The sequence below is a fragment of the Etheostoma cragini genome, chromosome 6, assembly GCF_013103735.1.
Source record: "Etheostoma cragini isolate CJK2018 chromosome 6, CSU_Ecrag_1.0, whole genome shotgun sequence".
NCBI lineage: Eukaryota > Metazoa > Chordata > Actinopteri > Perciformes > Percidae > Etheostoma > Etheostoma cragini.
The window spans coordinates 25,190,791-25,212,467 of NC_048412.1; the positions used below are offsets into that span (position 1 = coordinate 25,190,791).

Here is a 21,677-nt window from a genome sequence, read left to right on the forward strand (position 1 = left end):
CAAATCAATTTGAGTTCACTTTAATAAGACAGGACAACAATCAGGGCCTTAAATTAAGTGACGCTGTTGGGGGTTTAATTCAATCAGGACAGAGTCAGAGAAATTCCTTTCTGATATTGATCAGGGACGCGCGTCACTATTGATTTTCTCTGACATTTCCTTACTCCGACTCGTGTTCTGGGCTTCATTTGAGAGGTTTTCTTTGTATTTAAGAGCAACTTCTTTCATGTTTTACAGTCTTCTACTGTACATCAACTGATGCCAGAATGGCCAACAGATTGAGTCCCAGTTTTCTGCGACACAGTCTAATCTAGACTTTATTTGTCCTCAATATGAACGTTTGCAGCCCCCCTGAGAATGCCCGACCTGAACCCAAAAATTGCTCAATTGACTTTTCCCATCCGCAGTTATGTGTGGTGATGGGGAACCATGACATTAACGTTTGCACCACTCCAATTTGATCCCTTGCTTGGCGCGAGTTTTCGACACAGACTATAGCTCAAAACGGGTCGTAGGATCAAAAGCGTCTCTTGCCTGGAGGAGTCACTGAGTCGATCCTTTCCATTTCTGCACCAAATGGTGTTTTCTCTCTCTCTCTCTTTCTCTCTCTCGCTCTCTCTCACCAGTAACTAGCTGGAACACATTTAGATCCTGAGTAGAACTCCTCAGTGCCCACTCATCACTCTGCGTGGTGTTTGAAGATTACTACGCTCAGAGACATCCTCACTGGGCATCCAGGCAGCTTAGAGGCCAAAATCCATAATCCCTTACCCTTCATGGGAATTCTCCATGCACTTCAACATGCTGAAATACAGCTCGGCTGCAGCAGCCACTCATGGTCGAGGAACTACTGCAGCCGGAGGCCGAGATAGATGGATGACATGTCTCGATGAATGGAGGAAGTTAAATTTAAAAATAAGTTATATACCGCAGATAGTGTCTGCCCAGAAATCTAATCTTAAAGGATGGTTCTTGCAAGGTTTTTTTATGTCTAATGTATGCACACTACTTGTGTCTGTCCTCATGCACCGGTAACTGTTTTATGTATACCATAACGGCACAGAAGACATTATTTACTGAAAATATGGGTACTGTGGTGGGACTCAGCAGCTGCAAAGCCTTTCTACTAGGCGTCTCGATAAAGAATTTCCTTTGAGGCTTTAGTGCTTTATTAAAAAGCGTAAATAAATGTAGGTCCCTAATTTAGTGATCTGCATGAACAAGTAATATGTAAAGTTTAGCTGTTGTAGCTGTAGGACCACTGGGGTTTAATTTGTCCTCCTCTAGGCTACACTCTAATGCTTAGTTAGCCTGCTCTGCTGAAACCCCTAAATGTAAAAGCTTGGGGAGTTTGTATTGCAGCAAATCACAAAAATAATAAAATTATAACCTCATATATACATAAGGTATTTTGTCATTATGAAAGCATTTCTTTACTTTAAACCCTTTTTTGGGACATAAGCAACAATTAAAGTGGAGACAAAGAGAAAGGTCAGACCAGGTTTTCATCTAACATCAAGTACCAGGGTCCCATATATTGAGCCAGTGGTTTCTGTCTGTGTGCCATCTGTGCACACATTTTATGATTAGCATAAATTCTAAGTGGTTAACAAGGATTTATTTTGTCAACTTTTCCGAGGCAATTTGCAAGGACATCTCCGTCCGTCCCTTCCTCAGACTTCATACGTTTGTCTTTAACACGTTGAGCTCCAATTTGGACAAAATGTCAGCATGAGTGCCCTTGTTCAGCAAGGAGCTGGACCGCTACCCAGCACTACCGGCCTAACCTGTATCAGAGCGTCGCAGCTCTCTCTCTCTCCCTGCTGTTTGGCATGCTCCGTGGCACCGAGCGCTGAGGGCTGAGCGTGTCACCGAGCTGGCACCGGCCTGAACTCATTCAAGGTTACTCTTTGATTTAATGGTGATGCATTTTTTAAAACCGCATCATCCCTCTCTCTTGCCACCGCGCCTAGTCCATCTCTGTCACAAACACTGGATGTGCGTCTCACCTTTAGCAGTAGAAGCACCAGGAGAGGTTGTTTAAGATATAAATCAATGGCAAATGAAGCCCCGGCTCCGGTGCAAGCTGGCCCTGATTTGTTTTGCCAGCCTGTTTTAAAGACAGGGTGGCAAAGGAAAACGGTTCCATATATTTCGACTGTGACATGGGAAAAGGGTCTACTCATCATGGGGACAGCTTTTTGTATGGGCACTTACAATTAACAGTGACTCCAAAGCCTTGATGTTTTGACACATAACCAGGTGATATTTAATACCATGGTGATTTTCTCTCCACGTCTAGAGAGGCAAATAATGTGGAAACGTATTAGGGTGTTTTTTATTGTGTCTTTGCCTAGTATAAATAGCATCACCTACCTCTATACTTCCAACATGACGGTGATGTTATTGACAAGGTGATATTCGGTAATCATCACCTCTCCCTGCTGTTGTTTCGGTAAATAAACAATGAAAGTTCTCCGTATCATTAAAATAGATTTTCAACCAGTTGGTCTTTTTCTCTGAGGCGCAGCTGCTTGTGAACGAGCCTAATTGTCGGAATATCAGCATTAGTGCACTCTTGCCTCGCACACACATACACATACAGATCTATTTAGCTGATCAGACAACATTTCCCTTTTTTCCCTTTTCTTTACTGAAATTAAATCTGAGGTATTCAGGCACGAGAACATCAGCCTTTGTGTTGTGTGGCAGCCTGGTATGGATGAAGATGAGGATTTCTGATAGCAAAAGGAAAAAAGGTGATAAATCAGAGGATAGAAATGAGCCATATTCATGAGCCATGTAATCCTCTTACATCTCGTGTCATTTTGAAAAGCAAACACATCATTGACATCAATACTTGTGTGTTTGGTTTGACAAAGCTACCTCTCACAAGAATTGGGAAACTGCATATTCACGCCAGAAAGCAGATGAGCAGAAATGAGTTAAACAAATGCAACTTAATGCTAAGATACTGACGTCAGCGGAGGGACTATGCACAACTCTGCAGGACTGATCAGTGCCATATAAAATAATCAAATAAAGAACAGACTTCCAGTATTACTGTAAATTAACTTGTTAAATTTTAACATCTCTTCTCTTAGAAACATGGTTTTAAGAGCATTGCCCAACACACTCACTGTTTCCTCTAAACTTCTGCCTTTATTTCTTGTAAAATAATAATATCATATGTTGACTTTCAAATTATCAGTTTCATGAATCCAGTGAGAAATACAACCTTGAAGTTTGTTTCTAACCATAGACTGCATGTAAAGTTATAGAGGACGACCCCTAGTTCCTTCTATAATGTGATTTATATAGGACTGGAACTAACAAATAATATCAACAAATCATCTTTTGATTTTGTTTTTCTTGTTTGATTTATCCCTTAGTCCATAAAAGGTCAGAAAATAAAAAAACATTTTATTCCCAATTTCCTCGTATCCCCTGGTGACATATTTAAATGTCTTGTTTTGTTCAGCAGATATTTCATTTAGAACTATAAATCAGAGAAAAGCAGCACAGTTTGCATTTGAGAAGCCAGACCCAGAGAATGTTTTCACAACTCTGGATAGATAGGATAGACGGGGTTGTCTGCTGGTGCGGAGTCTAAAACCAGTTGTGATTGACTGGATTGACAAGTTAAGAAACAATAAATCATGGACTTTTTAAGAATTCAGGATCTTTTAAGTCGTTCATTAGGCAACAATTGAGACTATTTACTAGTTCCAGACAGCTTCTCAAATGTGAAAGTCTTCTGGATTCCTCAGTTCTATGTCATTACAGATGGAATGGAATATCTTTTTGTTTCCTAATGTTTGTCAGACATGACGAGCCATTTTAAGACATCACTTTGGGCTCTGAGAACGTGCAATAGATTAAGTGATAATGAAAATAGTTGGAAGTTACAGCTTTATAAATAACAAACAATGAATTGATCTGTCAGCACTGCACGATATATTGACAAATTATATAATTCTACACATTCAAAATCACTGGGTCAGTTGGTGCTTGGGACAATATTATATTACAATATCTTGGGTAAACTTAACCCAGCACCCCATTGGAAGAAAACCATTCACTTACCAATCAAACCCAACACAGGGGGTTGTTTTGGCCTGGTGTGACACAAAAAGCTTAGGTTTTACCTTTAAAATTGTAATAAATATATTATATAGTATATGTGTGTAAACTAAGCAAGAGTAGAATATGAAATGGAATATACTGTCTGAAATCCATACTACTACTGTATGTACTTAGGAAGTGGTGAATAACCCAATAGTTATTCTACTATCTCGGCTGTGATCAGTGACCCAGTGGGGGCTGCTGGGTAAAGTTGTGCTCATATTATGCTTTTTGACTTTTCCCTTTCCTTTATTGTGTTACATCTTTTTTTGCGCATGTTATAGGTTTACAAAGTGAAAAAGCCCAAAGTCCAGCCCAAAGGGACTTACCATCTCCAACAGAAACACGGTTGGAAAAAGATGGTGTATTTTGAAAATTAAACCATGTAAACCTATTTTGATATAACTTCTAAATACAATTATGAACCTGAAAAGTAGTATAATATGAGCACTTTATCATCATATCATCTTTGTGAAATAGTGACCCAATCACTGATGATTTTTTAGTGTGTACAAATGCACAAGACAGATTTAACCAGACGCTGTATCTGAGTGTATGGCATTCTTCACTGTTTTTGCAGTGCTGGGATCCTGTAACATCAGCTGAGATTTTAATGCTTATTTTTCTGTTACATTTATTATAATTTGATAGGAGCGTTTTCTGATGCTTCACATGCATGAGTGTCAAAATCCTCACGGTCCGTTAAAGAACAGGGAGTTGAACAGCATGATCAAATGTGAAAACAGCTCTGGTCTTCATACAATGTGGTAAAGAGTGGAGATTTGTGCATTTGGTGCTGAAAGCAACCGAGACATCCAGCTGACAGATATTTGAAAGCGGCCTAATTTCTTTCCGATTCATGATGAGCTGAGTAGCATTAGATCATAGATGTGCAAACAGCAAAATGGGAGAATTAGACAGTCAGCCATTATCCAGTGTAGTAAGAATTGACAGCGTTACGATGCTAACATCCATTAGTGCAATTAGCTGTGCCTCACAGGTGCCCTGCGATTCAGTCAGTGAGACCTTTTTATTAAAAGCCTCAGAATATTCTTAATCATCAAAGGAAAATCTTTATGCCAAATGTTATATAAGCAGCAGGGCTGAATTAAATAGAGCGTAAACTTAATTTCATGTTGCCACAATTCATTCGATTCATTTGGGCTTAATAGTATTGTTCATTTTTCTGCATATTTAGGGATGAAGTGTTCGTACCTGGTTATGTCTGGGGGGCATTAACTCTGACTAATGAAATGACTGTATCCTCTGTGGCGTTTTAATCTATTCACTGGGAAAGTAATTGACAAGCCCACAGTATGTGCATTAGGATAGCTCCGGTACCAAAGGACAGCTGTCACTAAAGCAATTAAAATGACAAAGGTTAATTAATTCTCTCCAGTTTTTACCTGACATGAGACATTCACAATAAGTAAGTTTTCATTTCCAGCGGAGTAATAGGGTTTTGAAGAGAGTAATTTATTTGTGATTTAAAAAAAAATAGAAATAAAAAATCACCAGCCATTGTCTGATCGAGCCTTTAATATGTCAATACCTCACACAAAACTGTGCCCCAGGAAAGCTTTCAGCCCAGATTTGAAATGAATTCTGCAGCAGGACATAATCTGAAATGACAATTGCTTGTTGTTTTTGAAAGTAAGATACCTAGTATTTCCTCGCAAACAAAATGTGATTTGCCTACAAATGAGGCTTGTGAGGAGGTTTTACACTTTAAACATTTAATTTGAACAAATGTCTGTGAGTGGAAAAAAAGTAAGCATTACGTTTTCACTGTGATCGGGGGTCAAGCGGAAGAAAACCAAGATGCAAATAATTACTATGCCAACCACCTCTGACACCACAAGAGCAGAACCCAAGAACTTTCTAATCCACCTAAATGTCAAAGCAACGTTCGCAGCCCTCCCTCCGTGTGAATCTCCACAGGCTGCCAAAAGGCCAGTGGTTAGTCATCTGTTTACTCCTGCAGCTGCTGGGTGTCATTGGGACTCTGAAGGAGAAATCCCATGATTCTCTCTGCCATTTCTGACAGCTCCCACCCAGACCACATTAATCAGGGATTGTGGGCGAGCTAGGGGATAGACGGCAGGCCTGAATGGCTCCGGCCCAGGACAACTGAACCAAGGGACAAGATCTGGGCCCAAAGATAACTTGGAGACGTCCAAACACTGCCGGTTGGTAATCCTGTCAGTTTCATTCATGCAATTAAAGCTCGTTAAACGGACAGAGGAAACGGCTAGTTTTTTTGTTGCTGGGTAAACTGGTGCTTTGAAATTAATATAATTTAAGAAGTGTTGGCTTTGAAGAAGAGTTAAACGAATCCCACATTACTCTCTAAGAAAAAGATTTGCCACTGAATTCAGGTTATTAGATATCCGAAATCGGTTTGAGTTTAATTTCCAACATTTTAATAATATAACTCTACATTCCACATCCCCATCTGTTTACTCATTTGATTGAGTAGTATTGAAGGTACAGTCAGTAGTCTAAAAGTTAACAAGAGATTAGCCCATAGTACTGAAGACAAAATATAATCTGAAAACCTGCAGTCACTCCCAAAGTGATTGACAATGATGATGACTTAATCTAAGATTTTTATATTTACAGATGCTAAAGATTTTTTTTAAATCCGTAATGTTATTAAATACAGGAGTAAAACAGCCTGATATCTGCAAATAATATCAGATTTTTAACACACAAAACTTGTATTATTTGATGTGTTTGGCAACTTGGGGCCAGTGCAATAAGCCGTAAACACTGACAAATTATCGCCTCATAAAGTTGAAATGACAAACTGTTAGTTTCTTATTTACACTTTTTGCAGACACAGAGGAACTTAAGTATTTATTTAGAGTTGTGTTTCTGGCCACCTGGCCAATGGAAATTAAATATCCATGTTTTTTGCATTCAACCAACTCCTGAGGGAAAAAGCTGCTATAGCTGCTAAATGCTCCATTATGTCCACCAGCTAGTAGCTAGCTTTGTCTGTCTGCTGTTTTGTTCTGGGCAGGTGGTGCACAGTGGGTTTATCAGAGCTTTTTCTGTTAAAAAAAAACACAAAAAAACCTGCCTGCTGATTGAAACAATGTTGATGTGAGCAGTGAGAGTGAATCAAAACGGTGAAGTTGTTGGCCGTAAAAAAACAAAACAATAAGCTGAAAGATGTTAGAACGCTCTGCACACTCAGGTGGTAACTTTCTGTCAGTTTGTCACATATTTCACATTAGACATGGTCATTTGATCTATTGTTGAAATATTGATTAGTGCAGCTTTAGGTTATGTTTGTGAATACATATGTACCTTATTAATTGGGCTTCAAACAGTACACATTACTACATAGTATGTTGTATTTACCCTCAGGCAACTTGAGTCAGGGAACAGATCCATCTCTCAGTAGCTCTCACACCCAAACACGTTTTTGCCAGACTGTTTGCACTTTTAAGATTATGTGCATAATGAGGCAGCATTGTCTTTGCAAAGTGCTGCTTTAATTTGTTAAAGCTGAACAAACTGTCCCTGGCACATTTGGCTAGGGGTGGAGAGATATTAAAGTCACTTTATTGAGATGAAAGAACTGGCCCAAACAGCAATCTGAGACATTAGTCATTCCTTCTTCTCGATGACAGAAACATGCTCTCAATTTACGAGTCAGGTGCTTCCAGTGATTTCTGCCAGCCTTGTTCCTCCACATCATAAATTCCTCTTTATGCTCACTCATCCCACAGGCAGACCCCTATTCTTTGGCCTGCCTTGTCAGAAAATACACCCCATGTTGGCATATTGGATGTCGTCCAGGCTGCCATTAGCAGTTACTGTGTTGCGTATACCATAGCCTACATCGTGAAAGAGCACTGAATTTAAATAGACAGCAGTGATTGCGCCCCTAGGTGCACATTTGTGCTTTTTTTTTTCTTTACAGGTTTTCAATCAGCATTTTAATTCATTCTTTCTATTGTGTTGACTCTGCAGAGCTTCCACTTACATTGTGTTCATTTTCTCTAAAAGCTTCACGTGGAGCCGGTGGCTCCCAGTTTTTGTAATGAAGGTTTAATAGCCAATTGGAACATCCAATATCATTAACAGTCAGTGTTAGTCTCATCCAGATTTTTTTTTGATAACCAGAGGTGCGAACGTTTGATTGGTTGAATGTGTGATTAGCACCTGCTGTTTAATGTATGTCCTGTCTCCTCTGGAGGAAGAAACCACATTTTACCACATCTCACATTTTAACACACCATTTGTTCTGTTTCAGCCTTTGTTAGACAAACTTCCATGTCTTCTGCTTTTTCAACCACTATTTTTTAAACACTTTGAAACACCGTCCATCTTGTTTATTTCTCATCATTTAGCATTTTTTATATAAATGATTACTGTGTACAATTATTTTTGGATACTGCAGGGGCGCTTTGGCTCTGACACCTCTTACTACTGGCTGATGTCATATGAATGATGCAGGAGTTTAACTTTACTATACTGGACTTGTTGTAAGCCACAAAAATAGGAGCAATGTATAAAATGGAAATCTGGGACTGAGAAAACAGGAGCACAGTTATGTTTTTGTTTTTTTAAGCAGCAGTGCAGAAAATGATCTTCTGTATTTCGTTTTTCTTATGTGTCTTCTGCAAGTTTTATTTATTTATTACGACATTTACTTGTTCGCATGTTTGATCTGATTGGAGCTTCCCAATAGTGTCATTTACTGTGTCCTTAAAACCGCTAACACATAACACAAAATAGAAATATAAGTACTTTTTTTTTCTTTATCCCCCGTGACTTGATGAAGATTGCTTCTGACAGCTGCAATAACATGAAAATATAGATAGATGGACGTTATTCAGTTGTTTACCATATTCGCTTCATGCATAAGCGTGGAAGAGATTCCAACAACAATATCAGAAAGGTATATTCACTCTAACAATCACACTGCAGACAACAACTCAAAACATGTTTGCCCTCCAATGCATACTAACTGATTCTTCTTATTTGCATTGTCATTTACGTGTTTGCAATGATTACCACAGACTGATTGGAAATGACAGAAAGCATGATTGAGACGGAAATATACTATCAACATAAACAACTAAATTAGCAGAAGAAAACATTAATAAATTGTTTTCTGGTCTTTGTGTGAAACCCACAAATATTTACATAAATACAATCAGCATATTTTTACAGTTGGCTTGAGAATTTTCTTTCAATGTAAGCAGCTATGCATATAATATGAGTATCGCAAGCCTATAAATGCTTCCCTAAATGCTCTCATAAGGAACTCGGGGTTGGTCTTTTCATTGGAGCAAGATCAGTCTTGCGTCAAAGATATGTTAGCTGTAATAATGCCTGTCAGCGTCTCAAGTTTGTAGCGTCTTGGCTCATTTTCATTCCAATAATCTGACCCGACAGCCTATCTTTGCGTCTTTTTCTTCTTCTTCTTTTTTTGTCCTCGTCTGGTTCTGTGATCACCCGGTGGGGAGGTAAGGGGTGTCACTGTGGTAGTTGTAATCTGGACACACCTTCTGCACCAGCTTGTAGTCGGTGCTGTAGAAGTTGATGAAGATGCAGATGACTTTAAAGGGCTTGGAGCACAGCCAGGACACGTGGCTTTGGGTCTGCTCCTGCGGACAGCTCTGCGAGGGGTCGTGGGCACACAGTGAGTTCCTGGTACCCTTTTCAACTTTCTCGTACTCCACCCTGCAGTTGAACAGCTTGTTGTCCTTGGTCTCCAGAGCCGTCTGCTGCTGCTGCTGCTGCTGGTGATGGTGGTGGAACTGCTGGTGCTGCTGGTGGACCTGGAACTCCACAGCTTTGGTCGGTGGAACCAGTCCCACAGACACGTTGCCCTGACCCGTCGAATTGTGGCGGAAGTAGACACTGAATGTCCCGTTACCGTGATCCACGATTTTACCGGTGATGAGAAGGTTGAGCTTCACCGTCTTGATGTTGGAATGGAAGTCACCCCAACCAAACATCTTCTTGAATTTGCCGGTCTTGACGATGGGCCTCCTTTTTGTCCTGGATCGAGGGTCCCGGGGGTTTGAAATGTTGTAAAGCCAGTTCCACTGCTCCTGTTTAGAGAACGAGTCTGCCTCATCATAGTTCAGATCCAGAGAGGTGAAGTTCTCTTTGCCATAGAGGGTCTGGGAGAGCAGACGGCTGATGGAGACGGCCTTGCTGCCTTCAGTCCAGTAGGTCTTTACTTTGGATTTAGAGCTTTCTCTCAAGTCAGAATTTCCTGAACTTGGTGAATCAGCACTGGTCACCTGGAAGGAAGAACAAACAACAAACAAAAGCATCATTACTGAAACATTTCAACTGGTAAGCAATCAAAAAAGCTCACACATCTGACAAGGGTGCACACATTTTTGTCAGAATTTACCTCTGAAACAGCATCAGAATACATGTGGTGATAAAAAAAAACTCTGGGTATATTAAAGCTTTTTATAGTGATAAAATGTGCAAAATTCCCCACTCATGACCACCTGCCTAGGCTCATTAATATTAAACCGTCCTCCCAAGAAAACTACAGCATCTGCCCTTTCAGAAAATGCTCCAAAAAACGACACGTTTATGCTCAAGTGACAAAACAGCTGTAGGAACTAGGCTTGTGTGTCGGAGGCAAGGGAGAAAGTATTTGAAGGGTAACAGTGGTTAGAATAACCTTGAACATATACTCTAGGTCCTCTAACATTACCAAAGCAGTAATTTAAACTAACACTGCAATGTCTTCCAGACTTAACCAAGTTATTTTGACCCTAAACCCAACCAAACCTTAATCAAAGCATTTAGATTGTAAAGGCACAGATAAACAATGTGGTCAGATCAGAACGTATTAATGATGAAAAGCAGTTATCAAAATTAATCATCTAAAAAAGTCTAAATTTTGTAAAATCATTTTCGGGTGGAGTGGAGTTTTACTGCTGCACTTTTTTTGTGTGCAAAAGTTACAGAGGGGATAAGACATAATATCAGGCCGTTTTCTCGCCTGATATTTTGTGTATCCCCTAACCTAACATGCAGTAGGTCTATCCTGCAATCATGTGTGTTATTTTCAGGTCACCATAAACGACCTGAGATAATTTGGCGATGTCTGCCTTTTTCTGGGAAAATTTACAGGGGAGGGTTCCACAAAATATCAGGTAAAGAAGACATCTCCATATTATCTCGGGTTGTTTACTGTGACCTGGTAAACACAGAAAATAACACACATAATGACAGGACAGACCCTTTGCATGTTAGGGGAGGGGATACACAAAATATCAAGTGAAAAAAGGGCCGGACTTTTTGTGTATCTCCTCTGTAACTCATATGGTAGATCGATGAACAAAGCGGTTAATTGAAAAGCCATAATAAACCAAATTAAATTAAAACAGATATAACGTTAGAGGCAGGAAAGACGGGTTAGCAAAAACGGGGCATCCTGGTCAGACCACACCCACAGAGTAGGGACAGATGGAGGTAGCCTAGATTAAAGGAACAAATATTGTTCATGAACCTGCATGACTCACATAGATAGGCATATGTGTATATATATATATATATATATATATATATATATATATATACACACACATACACATACACATACACATACACACACACACACACACGCACACACACACACACAATTCTATTTACAACATGTTACAAATGTTTTCAGCCGCCGTTGCCAACAACTGGTGTGTAATTTTAAGCAACGAAAGGGTGGCTGTAAATCCAGTAGAGAGGACTGTGAGTTTGCACTGTTTTCAGCGATTGTTGCCGTCATTTTTAGCCAAGATAGGGTGGGCACGGGCTTTTATGACCAGCATCTAACGTAAGCTGAGTTACTGCTATGGAGTGTGTTCCATTTACTTCGGAACTCAGAAGCTGGAAACAACGTCACACCCGAGTTGAGCGCGTTCCATTTACTAGTCGGATTTTCATTGTTTCATTTTCATTGTTTTTATTAGCTCTAGCCAGGTTAGTTTATATCAACGCATTACACCGTTTTTTTGTGCATACAAAACAAGTTGGACAGGACTGTACGCACAACAGGATTCAGTGAGACACAAATAACACAGAAGTGCTAATAATTGTATGTTACTACAGCTTTCACACCTGTTGATGCACGAAGCAGCTATGTTGGATTTTGAGCTTGGGGTACTCGGTGGTTCAAGTTCCAAGCTCGGAAGTCTATGGTCAGGAGGCGTTTGACCTCAGAAAATCCAAGTTCCGAGTATAAATGGAATGCACTCTAGCATCTAGCAACATTGTTGGATGCTGCATTCTCAACCTGGCAACCTCCGTGAACTTCGAGTCTGGGGGTCTCCAGTATTTTGAATTTGGTCTGCCGTAACTATTTTAAACGCTAGCTTTCAACATTACACATTGGACCTTTAACCTTACTTTAGCCAAGTCTTTCTGAATTGTCCAATTTCAATGTTCTGTCTGGCATTAGCGTTGGGTAGACACATTATGCTAACTGAATGCTTTGTAGTCTTGAAATCTGGTGATATGTTTGTGGGATACCCTGCTAACGAACACACAGGAGCAAAACAAATCTGCTTTGCAGCAGTAAGAAAACGCCAACAAGTTTAATCCATCCACAAGCATGTCAGCTGCACCTCTTACAAACGGTGTTAAAGCTGCAACCAACAAAACATCTTGTGGTGGCTCGTCCTAATCAAGATTAAGGGTAGTCCTGCCATATCGAGATGAATGAAGCGCATCTTTGGTTCAGACGTGATGCAACAGCAGACTATTACCTGCTGAATGTAGCCTGAACGGATGATTGATGATTCGTTCTGTGACTCTCCTCTGACAATCACACAGATGAGAGAGCGAAGATTCCCCGTGCACCCCACTGAGGCCCGTGACAGTGATGTCCAAACCCCGGCCTACAAACGTGACAGCAGATCTATCTGGTCGAAGAGTTTACATTTTGTACCTTCACCCTGCGATCAATACTCTGAGAATAAGGCCTTCTCTCATTCAGAAAGTTCACTGAATGACATTGTGGTACTGTAAACCAGAGTGTGTCTGAGGAGCTCTCACTCTGTAAAGTGTTGCAGGAGTTCTGATCTTTCTCTGAAGTACACGTTCATTTTAATGCACTTGGCTACAGAGTGAAGGAGTTTGAAAAGATGGCCTCCAGTTGTTTTTGAAGAGGCCTCAATGATGGATGACCTGATGTGAATGAACCGTTAGTGGCATTGTGGAGACTTTGGCTTAGTAGCTGCTAAGTCTCTCTACCTCTCTGAAGAGAGCGACATAACCTGAGCGTTTTTAATACATGTTAAGTGGAGTCTTGTCTAAGCCTTTCAAACCCAGAAAATGTTTGGAGATAGAAAATCTTTGCAGACGGTTGGTTTTATAAGAGAAAAAAGAAAGCTGCAGGTTCTTCAGTGCAAAATGGTTGTCGTGACGAGATAAAGAGAAATGGTAATTTCAGCAGTTTGGTTGCGCAGTGGGCCAGTTAAGCTGTATTAATGAAGACCTCCTTTTGTCTTCCATTGCTGGAAACAAAAGTCTGTCATGTTGGCCTCACTGGTGATACATCCTAAAAAGATAAAGTGAGTGTAAGGATGAGGGTGTCTTCCTGTTCAGGATTTATTGGCACCATTATAGTCAAACATAAAGCTCCTTAGGATGTAAAACTTCAGTGAAACCGTATCAGCCAACCAGCTATAAAGTCGATTATGACATAACTTATAGTCTTTATTCCTGGGTTTAATAGTATTTCAGGTTTCATCTTGTTTCTGTTGTTTATGTTCATTTTAATAGTGAAAATGGTACAGATAAAGGCATTTTATGGAAATATAAAGCAGTTTATTAAATATAATGGTTACTGACCTCAGATTTTTGGGCATTTTTAGGCCTTTATTTGACAGGGCAGCTTACACTTGAAAGGGGAGAGAGAGGGGGAATGACAAGCAGCAAAGGGTCGCAGGTGGGAATTGAACCCGCACACACTCTACCAGGTGCACTATCCAGGCGCCTCAGGCCTCAGATTTTTATTCATATCGTTTGTTGCAAGGATAAAATGCTGTTAAGGAAAAACTAGTGACTTGAGTTTAAACATGAATTCAGTTTTACATATTTGGAATAATCGTCCAAATGACCTTTGACCCATAATCCAAACTGTAAACCCCAATTTTTTTCATTAATATTTCTATTCTGAGTTGTGAAAAGACTGTGGTCTCTAATGATCAGATGAAATATCATTCTCGTAGTGCAGTAATTACTGACGATTCTCAGTAACTGGGTTTCAGTCTCAGTGGAGTCCTGATACCAGATCAAGAGATATTAGGAAACTGCTTTGAGCTGGTTTAAGTGACTGTCAGGCTAATTAGTGTGTGTCTGTGTGTGTGACATTTTAAGGTGTAGGTGAAAAGAACATTTCATAAACAATGTAAATCTGTGCAGGTTTATGACTCAAATGTTATCATTTTGTCAACCAGGAAATTAGATTCCCTACTACAGTGCGTTTTGAAAAGCACATCATTTTCTGTGACTTCATGTTGTGAATAATTTTGTAAGAGGAGGTGTCACTGGATTTTTTGGGGAGGGGATTTCTTCACTAGATTATCTGAAGCGTGTGCCAAGTCATCAGACCGAGGACCTTATTGTTGTCAGGAACTCGTTCTGTTTTTGCCGGCGTTGTGTATGGTCCCCAAACTGTGACATGCAATTAGTTTTCATCTAAAGCACCTGACAGTCTCTGGATTAGAGCTCTCAGAGGCACATTCACAGAGACCCCACTTCCCGGATTAGAGCCCAACCTGTAATCCAGCCCGGGGAGATTAGGCAGATCAGAGGCAGTCCTGACTAAAGCAACGTTTATATCCAGAACACCCCGACTGACTGCACCAACACTCACAGGGCCAAGATTTACCTCTTTGCCCGCTTCAAAAACATGCAAGCCAGACACAAAGTGTGTGTGTGTGTGTGTGTGTGTGTGTGTGTGTGTGTGTGTGTGTGTGTGTGTGTGTGTGTGTGTGTGTGTGTGTGTGTGTGTGTGTGTGTGTGTGTGTGTGTGTGTGTGTGTGTGTGTGTGCGTGCGTGCGCGTGTGGGTGTGTGCGTGTGCCTGATAGAGATACTGCAGAGAGGAAAGAGGGAAACTGCTGTTTGAAAAAGGACAGGAGAAACATGGCGGCGTAAAGGTCAACAGTCACACCTTGATAACTTTGGGTTTAATATTGGTTAGCAAAAATTGTTTTTTCTTAAAAATAAAACTATATTGTACATGGTTAAGAGCTTTGAGTTCATGAAAAGCGCTATATAAATGTATTATTATTATTATTACAGCAACAATCAAAGAAATAATTAGCAGATGAATCAATATAAGAAATCGGTAGTCGCAGCCCTGAACTGGACATAAACCCTCCCAGGTAGTGGATCTACTCTCTGAGTGGACCAATGCTTTAAGGGTAACATTGTGTGTAACTCCATTAGGGGACAATGTATGGCAATGTTTACAATTTAAAAAAGCACTTTGTAATAACTGATTATATTAAGGTCCATACACATTATTATTATTATTATTATTATTATTATTATTATTATTATAAAGATGTAGAAAAGATTTAGAAAACAAAATATACATAAACAAGGTAATTAATTAATGTTAATTGAAACAATCTATGAATCAAACAACCTTCTTTAATTGAAAACTTCTACATAGAAACAAAACCAACAGATGTTTACGGACAACCATTGGTTTCATATTCTTTACATTTTGAAAAGCTGTCACCAGGCTCTTAAAGGATAAATTGGGTGATATTCTGTATTTGCTTATGGTCAACGAATCCCTTGAGAAGACGCACACCAACAATGAGTTGATTCCACCACTCCACTTATCGGTGTATTTAACTTCTTTTCATAGAGCTCCATTGTTGTCCAAAAACTATTAAAAACACATCAATGAGCCACACTGTTGCGCTGGGTGACATGTTCCTTCATTACCATGAACACACACAATCTGGCACACACCTTCCTTCTGCTGTACATAAATACCCACTAAAGCACCCAATGTGGATACATTTGCTGGTAACACTAGTCCTTAACAAATGAACTATTTAATCCTGCTTGAGTAAAAATATAAAAACTACAATGCCCATCTTGTTATAGGGGAGCCTTTAAAAAAACAAATGAAACTAAATACTAGACTTGTTAATTAATTGATATTAACTGATGGGCTGAGAGCCATAGACAGGGTAGGGAAGTTGGAAAAGAGGTTGTGAGACGGACTAACTTGTTGTTAATTTTGAACTTTTCATTGGATTTGTTGACAATAAGAAAAACATAGGATTTTTTCAGCGCTATTCTTTATAACTTGCTTGAGAAACTTTCAAGAATCTGCTTTAGGAGGAACATTAGGCTGCCCTCTGATAATCTAAAACGGTGTATGGACGGTTTTTATAGCCGTTCTGCATAAAGACCAAAAAACATGTCAAAGCTATTATGAGCTGTGAAAACACACCGATGTACTGCTGATGGTTAATATGTGTTTCACAGAAGAAAAATTACCAGGTCAAAGCTTGAAAAATAGGGGTTAACATCAGCTTTAAATGTGTTTAATTTTGCACTACCATACAGTTACATATCTCCCTGTGTGTATGTGAGTGTATGGAAGTGCAAAGAGACAGATGAAAGAATGGTGAAAACAGCAGAGGGTAAGGTATCCAGATTTATTTTGTCCGTGGTAACATTCTAGCTCCTCCAATTCTAGCTATTTCCCATAATAACAAAAGCATCTTTAAACCACCTCTCTGGTAAATATCTTTCAAACGCAACATAAAAATCTGTGGACTGCCCCTTTTCATACTAGCAAATACACAAACTTACAGAAAGTCATGTTGGTCAAATGCAGCAGTGTAACAAATTCAATTTGCAATATATATTTAACATAGTGTTCGCATTGAAAAACATTCAAACGTATCTCAAAATCATATTTAGAGGCTTTCATTTCATGGCTCAGAGTTACTCCAACAATTCGACCTGTAGGTTGTTATGTAGGAGCCCCCCCAAACCCCCTTTAACTGTCTGTTGTTATTATTCCCTGGCTCGGTGTATGAGGCAGAATCCCTCAACAAGATAACACAAACACATCGGTATGCAGAAGTCCTTTACGAAACGACTCTCAAGATTGCCAGATGCAGCATATGGCAGGCTGTTGGACAAACCTAAATGCTATCTACTCTTGGCGAGGCTGTGATAAGGCGCAGGCGTCCGCTCTTTGAAACAGGAAGATAAACAACCCCGGCTTCCCTCGGGAGCTCGGAGGATATTCTATGGGCCGGACCCCCAAGCAGCCAACAAATTCCCCCTTTAATAGAACCATCGGAGGAGCCGGATGGCTCTGCGGTGGGCTGTACACAAAACCTTGCGAGGAAGAATGAAAGTGTGTGTCAGTTTTCATTTACCTGAATGCTTCAGCTGCTGGGACTGCTGTGTGGGGAGGATTTGTGAGTGCGACAGTTCTAGTTTAACAGAGCACCGGGCTGATAACAGAGTTGGGCTGCCACTTTGTAATCTTGATTAGGTGGCGTGTGTTCAGAGTTCGACTTTCAGAATGAATAGTTGTTTTTTAATTGTTTTTGTGCTTGAATACCACACTGCAAAAGTTTTGTGGATTTATTTACTTCTTCCAAATTTACGGTATTAAGCTGATGCTCCTATCCAGAGAGGCTTAAAGCGTGAGCAGCTGTTAGGGGGAAGTTTGGCTCAGGGACATGCGGCTGTTGTGGGATCAAACCTGTGACCTTTCTGGTACGAGATAGTCACTCTAACGTCTCGCTCCACCTCCCAGCAAAAGCATATTTTAATCTAATTAATTACCTTCTGATGCCATGAATCACAATTACCACAACACTCATGTTGTAGAAGAAAAACCAAATATATTGGTTCCTTAAAAATAATAGCTCCAAGTCTGTGTTCGAATGATCCTCCAGACGGGAAGGTGGTTTAAGAATCCTTAGTGTGCTGATGCCGTCTTTTAGAGTATTTTCCAACTGGGCACTTGGGATATGATTGTCGTCTTAGTCATTTACAGTAAATTTAACTTGTCTCGCCTTGTGAGGTCTCCCCGTAGTTGAGCTGATGGATGAACTAAGGGCATTTGACGCCCACTAAGAGTTTAGGTTCATACTCTCCCAGTGATATCAAAGTGTTACCTGAGGGGGGTCAGAGATGATGACAAATCACACAGTGTGTCAAGACATCACAGGCAGCTGTGGATGGAGCCGAGTCCTATCACTGCAGCACCGCTTTGAGAGGCCAGGGCACAATTATTACCATGACTTCTGAGGAGGATAAATACCATACGTGGACAGACTGCAGGATATCAGAGCGGGGGCAGTTTGAAGACCAAGAAGGAGGAGGGGGGGGGGGGGGGCATTGGGAAAAAAAAACTAGCCACCAGTTTTTCAACTTACCCAGAGGAAAAATGCATAATCATATTATTTCACACACGACTTGGTTCAAAGGCGGCCAAAATAAGTTTGTGAGGTTCCCATGGGTCTGTCAATCTGTTGAAGGAGCTGCAGGCGAAAGCTTAGGATGCAACGAGTACGAAACAATTATGATCATCCCATTAAAGCATAGCGAAGCAATTTGGCAGCCCAGTCTGGAAAAAAACACTCCCATCAAGTGATGCCATGAGACCAGCTCACACTACCGTGATGCTATTGTACATATAACTCACGTACTTGATAATTAATGTTTGTCTTGATGTTTTGACAATAAGGGAATCCATGTTAGTTAATGTTATTGCTCCTGAAATCGAAGAATTCTTGTTGTTTCTTAAAAGTAGGAAGGCTCCATAAGTAAAAAAAAGAAAAAAAAGGGGGAGGAAATGATTAGTGCGCTTAGTCAGCTGTGAAATTGAGTTTATGGTTTTCAAGACGGTGAATTCAATTCGATAATGGGTATTAAGTTGTAGAGAATAATTAATAGTAATTGACTTCTTTCCATCACTATGCAAATTAAACACAGATAACACCACAGGAGCTTTTTAAGGCCAGTCAAGTTTGTAGGGATTAAGTTTATGGAATTTTTCTTGGAGAGAGGAGTGGCTCCTGTTCTGCTTTGATTGCTTTGTTGACAGATTTATCAGTGGGTGAGGGGTTACTGTCTTTTGGAGGATTAAAGGAATTGGGTTGTCACAAACTGTCAAGACATTGAGTTAGGAGCATTCTGGTATGTGTGTCATAATGTGCTCAGGCGGTTTTTCGTCGTACTGTCAAATATGAATTTGTGTTAAATTGTGTCTGTAAATGGGAGAGAGGAGGGGAAGATGCAAAGGAGGGATTGAATGGATAGTGCCGAGAGAGAAATGTCCCGCGGGATTGTGTGTGGGTAGATTTGTCGAGATGCAGATTTTGATTTGGGACGCTTGTGTTCACACTGGCATTGGAAGTTCATTTGTGACAATATTAATATGTCAACTCATTGAGCAAATAAATCTGGTTTGTGGAGGTGAGAGCTGTCATTACAGGATTCAAATTTAAAAAACAACAACTTCAAAACGGGGCTTTAATCTACTATAACACAAGGAAAATGAGTCTGAAATAAACCAAATGACCTTTTGCTTTACATTTTCTAGACTTTCACATTATCAGATTGCGCCTTACATCTTGCAAAAATAAATTCTAACAAAAAATTTGGCTTGTGTGGTTGTCCTCGCACTAACCTGAAACTCACTCAGCAAAATATCTGTTTGCTGACATTCCCCGGTACCCAAGCTACCATACAAGTGCAGACCTTAATCACAGACACTGTAGAGATATCAAATTTGAAAATTAAAAAAAAAAGGCCAAATAAAACAAAAAACTAATTTTACTCACCAGGGAGATGACTGATAGCAGCAGAGCAGCAGCCCACAGGAATGTGATCTTCATACCTCTTTGTGGAGCGTCCCCCCTCATGTCAAACTGTCCCTGATCTTTCTTCTCAGCCGCAACAAAATGTTTCCCTCTGACTGAGCCGGGATCAGCTGCAGAACTTGTAGGAGAAATATAGAGTGAGGAGAGGTGGTCCTAAGGCGAGAGAGCAGAGATGAATCTTCTCGGGCTCGATCAGGGGGGTCAGATGTCTGCCGTTAAAACGCTTCAAGTGTCTGATGGAGGGATTTTGGATGCAAGGTTTGGTGGCGCTGTGACGACAACCGATGTGTTTGTACATCTGAATGTCAGTGTGGAGGGAGGTTTTATATAGTGCGCTTTGACGTTCAGAGAGAGAGAGAGAGAGAAAGAGAGAGAGAGACATTGGGGGAGGGATGGGGAGACAAATGGAGTGAATGAGGAAGGGGGAGGGAGAGAGAAGACGGGGGGAGCAGAGAAGGTGGTTCACATTATTGACTTTTGAGAAGCAACTTTTCTTTTAGCATCGTCAGGGACTGACATCTAGTGGCTGGCAGCTGCAGTGGCTCCTCCCCCCCCCCCCCCAATATGTATATATATAAAATATATATTCAAATTAGGTTTATTATCAAAACCAGTTTTGTTTTTGTCACTCAAACAAAAAATAAACCGTTAAACCTACAACAAATAAATATTAACTAATTATTATTCTTAATACTGTCAAAGACATTTTTGTCTCAAACATTTCTTACTATAGAGGAGTAAAGCGATATATTATCGTAAATTCTTAAGATGTGTGCTCTTGTGAGAGACGCATTTTAAAACTAGTAAAGAACGAAGTAGTTGAGGCTGACTTTATGTTTTTTAAATAGGTCAAGCTTCAAAAACACTGGATCCTACACATCCCATAATGCAACACAATAGCATCTTTGCTAGAACCTCCCTGCCTGGTAACACCCACATCTTTAAATCTCCATGCCTTCATGTTGTAACTTAAGACTTTCTGGCACACACCTTAACTTGAAATCAAAAGCTAAAAGTGATTGTTGATTTCTAAACTAGTGGACAGGCTGCTTAAATAAACCTTTAAAGGCCTTTAATGTCACACGTGTTTTAGGCTACACACATACAGCCAACATCTCGTCTCTATCCCCGAGCTCCTTGTCCCCAGAACACACTGTAAAAAACGCATTAGTCCAGGGTCTACACACGGCAACAAAACAAAGTGCGCCCACCTGCACCACGAAGCATACACAACCAGTGTTCCAGCGTTCCAGCCAATAACCGACCAGAAGGTTTTGGGGGTGGGGGTTGGGGGGCGGGGTTAGTGCACGGAAGCACCGAAGGGAGGGGGCAGGATGAGGAGGAGGGAGATGCAAACTAGTCTTGTTTTGGTAAAAAATACTTTGAACGTCAAGAAGAAGTCCCGCCACCCAACATCGCTTAGACCTCCTTTAATGAACAAGTTCCAGCCTGGGACTGTTAGAACAGACCGAGCTGAGTTTAGGGACTCACGTTTGGGGATTTTGGCTCGTATTTACTTCTTTAAGTGACTAACCCTAAAGGATAAGTCTGGGGATGTTCTTTATTTTTCTTGTTGTAAACAAATCCCATGAAAAGACCATGAATTAATCATGCTAACAAATCTGTTTAGCCAAAGCATGTAGTATATTATTATGTTGATATATTCTGTGCCATAG

At 40.3% G+C, this 21,677-nt stretch overlaps 1 protein-coding gene across 1 annotated transcript; it reads right to left on the reverse strand.

The window, feature by feature from the left end:
- Positions 1–7,188: 7,188 nt before the first annotated feature.
- Positions 7,189–20,512, reverse strand: LOC117945847 (neurexophilin-1). Its single transcript, XM_034873582.1, has 2 exons — positions 19,963–20,512; positions 7,189–10,397 (listed from the first exon to the last, which is right to left on the reverse strand). The coding sequence occupies exons 1-2, from the start codon at positions 20,041–20,043 to the stop codon at positions 9,597–9,599; spliced, it is 882 nt and encodes a 293-aa protein (XP_034729473.1). The 5' UTR covers positions 20,044–20,512; the 3' UTR covers positions 7,189–9,596.
- Positions 20,513–21,677: the final 1,165 nt, after the last annotated feature.

Excerpts from the sequence above, each read along its gene's own strand:
- LOC117945847 (XM_034873582.1), bottom strand. The coding sequence starts at position 20,043 with ATGAGGGGGGACGCTCCACAAAGAGGTATGAAGATCACATTCCTGTGG. Across the intron at positions 10,398-19,962 it reads TGCTATCAGTCATCTCCCTG|GTGACCAGTGCTGATTCACC; the intron begins GTGAGTAAAATT and ends TCTTCCTTCCAG.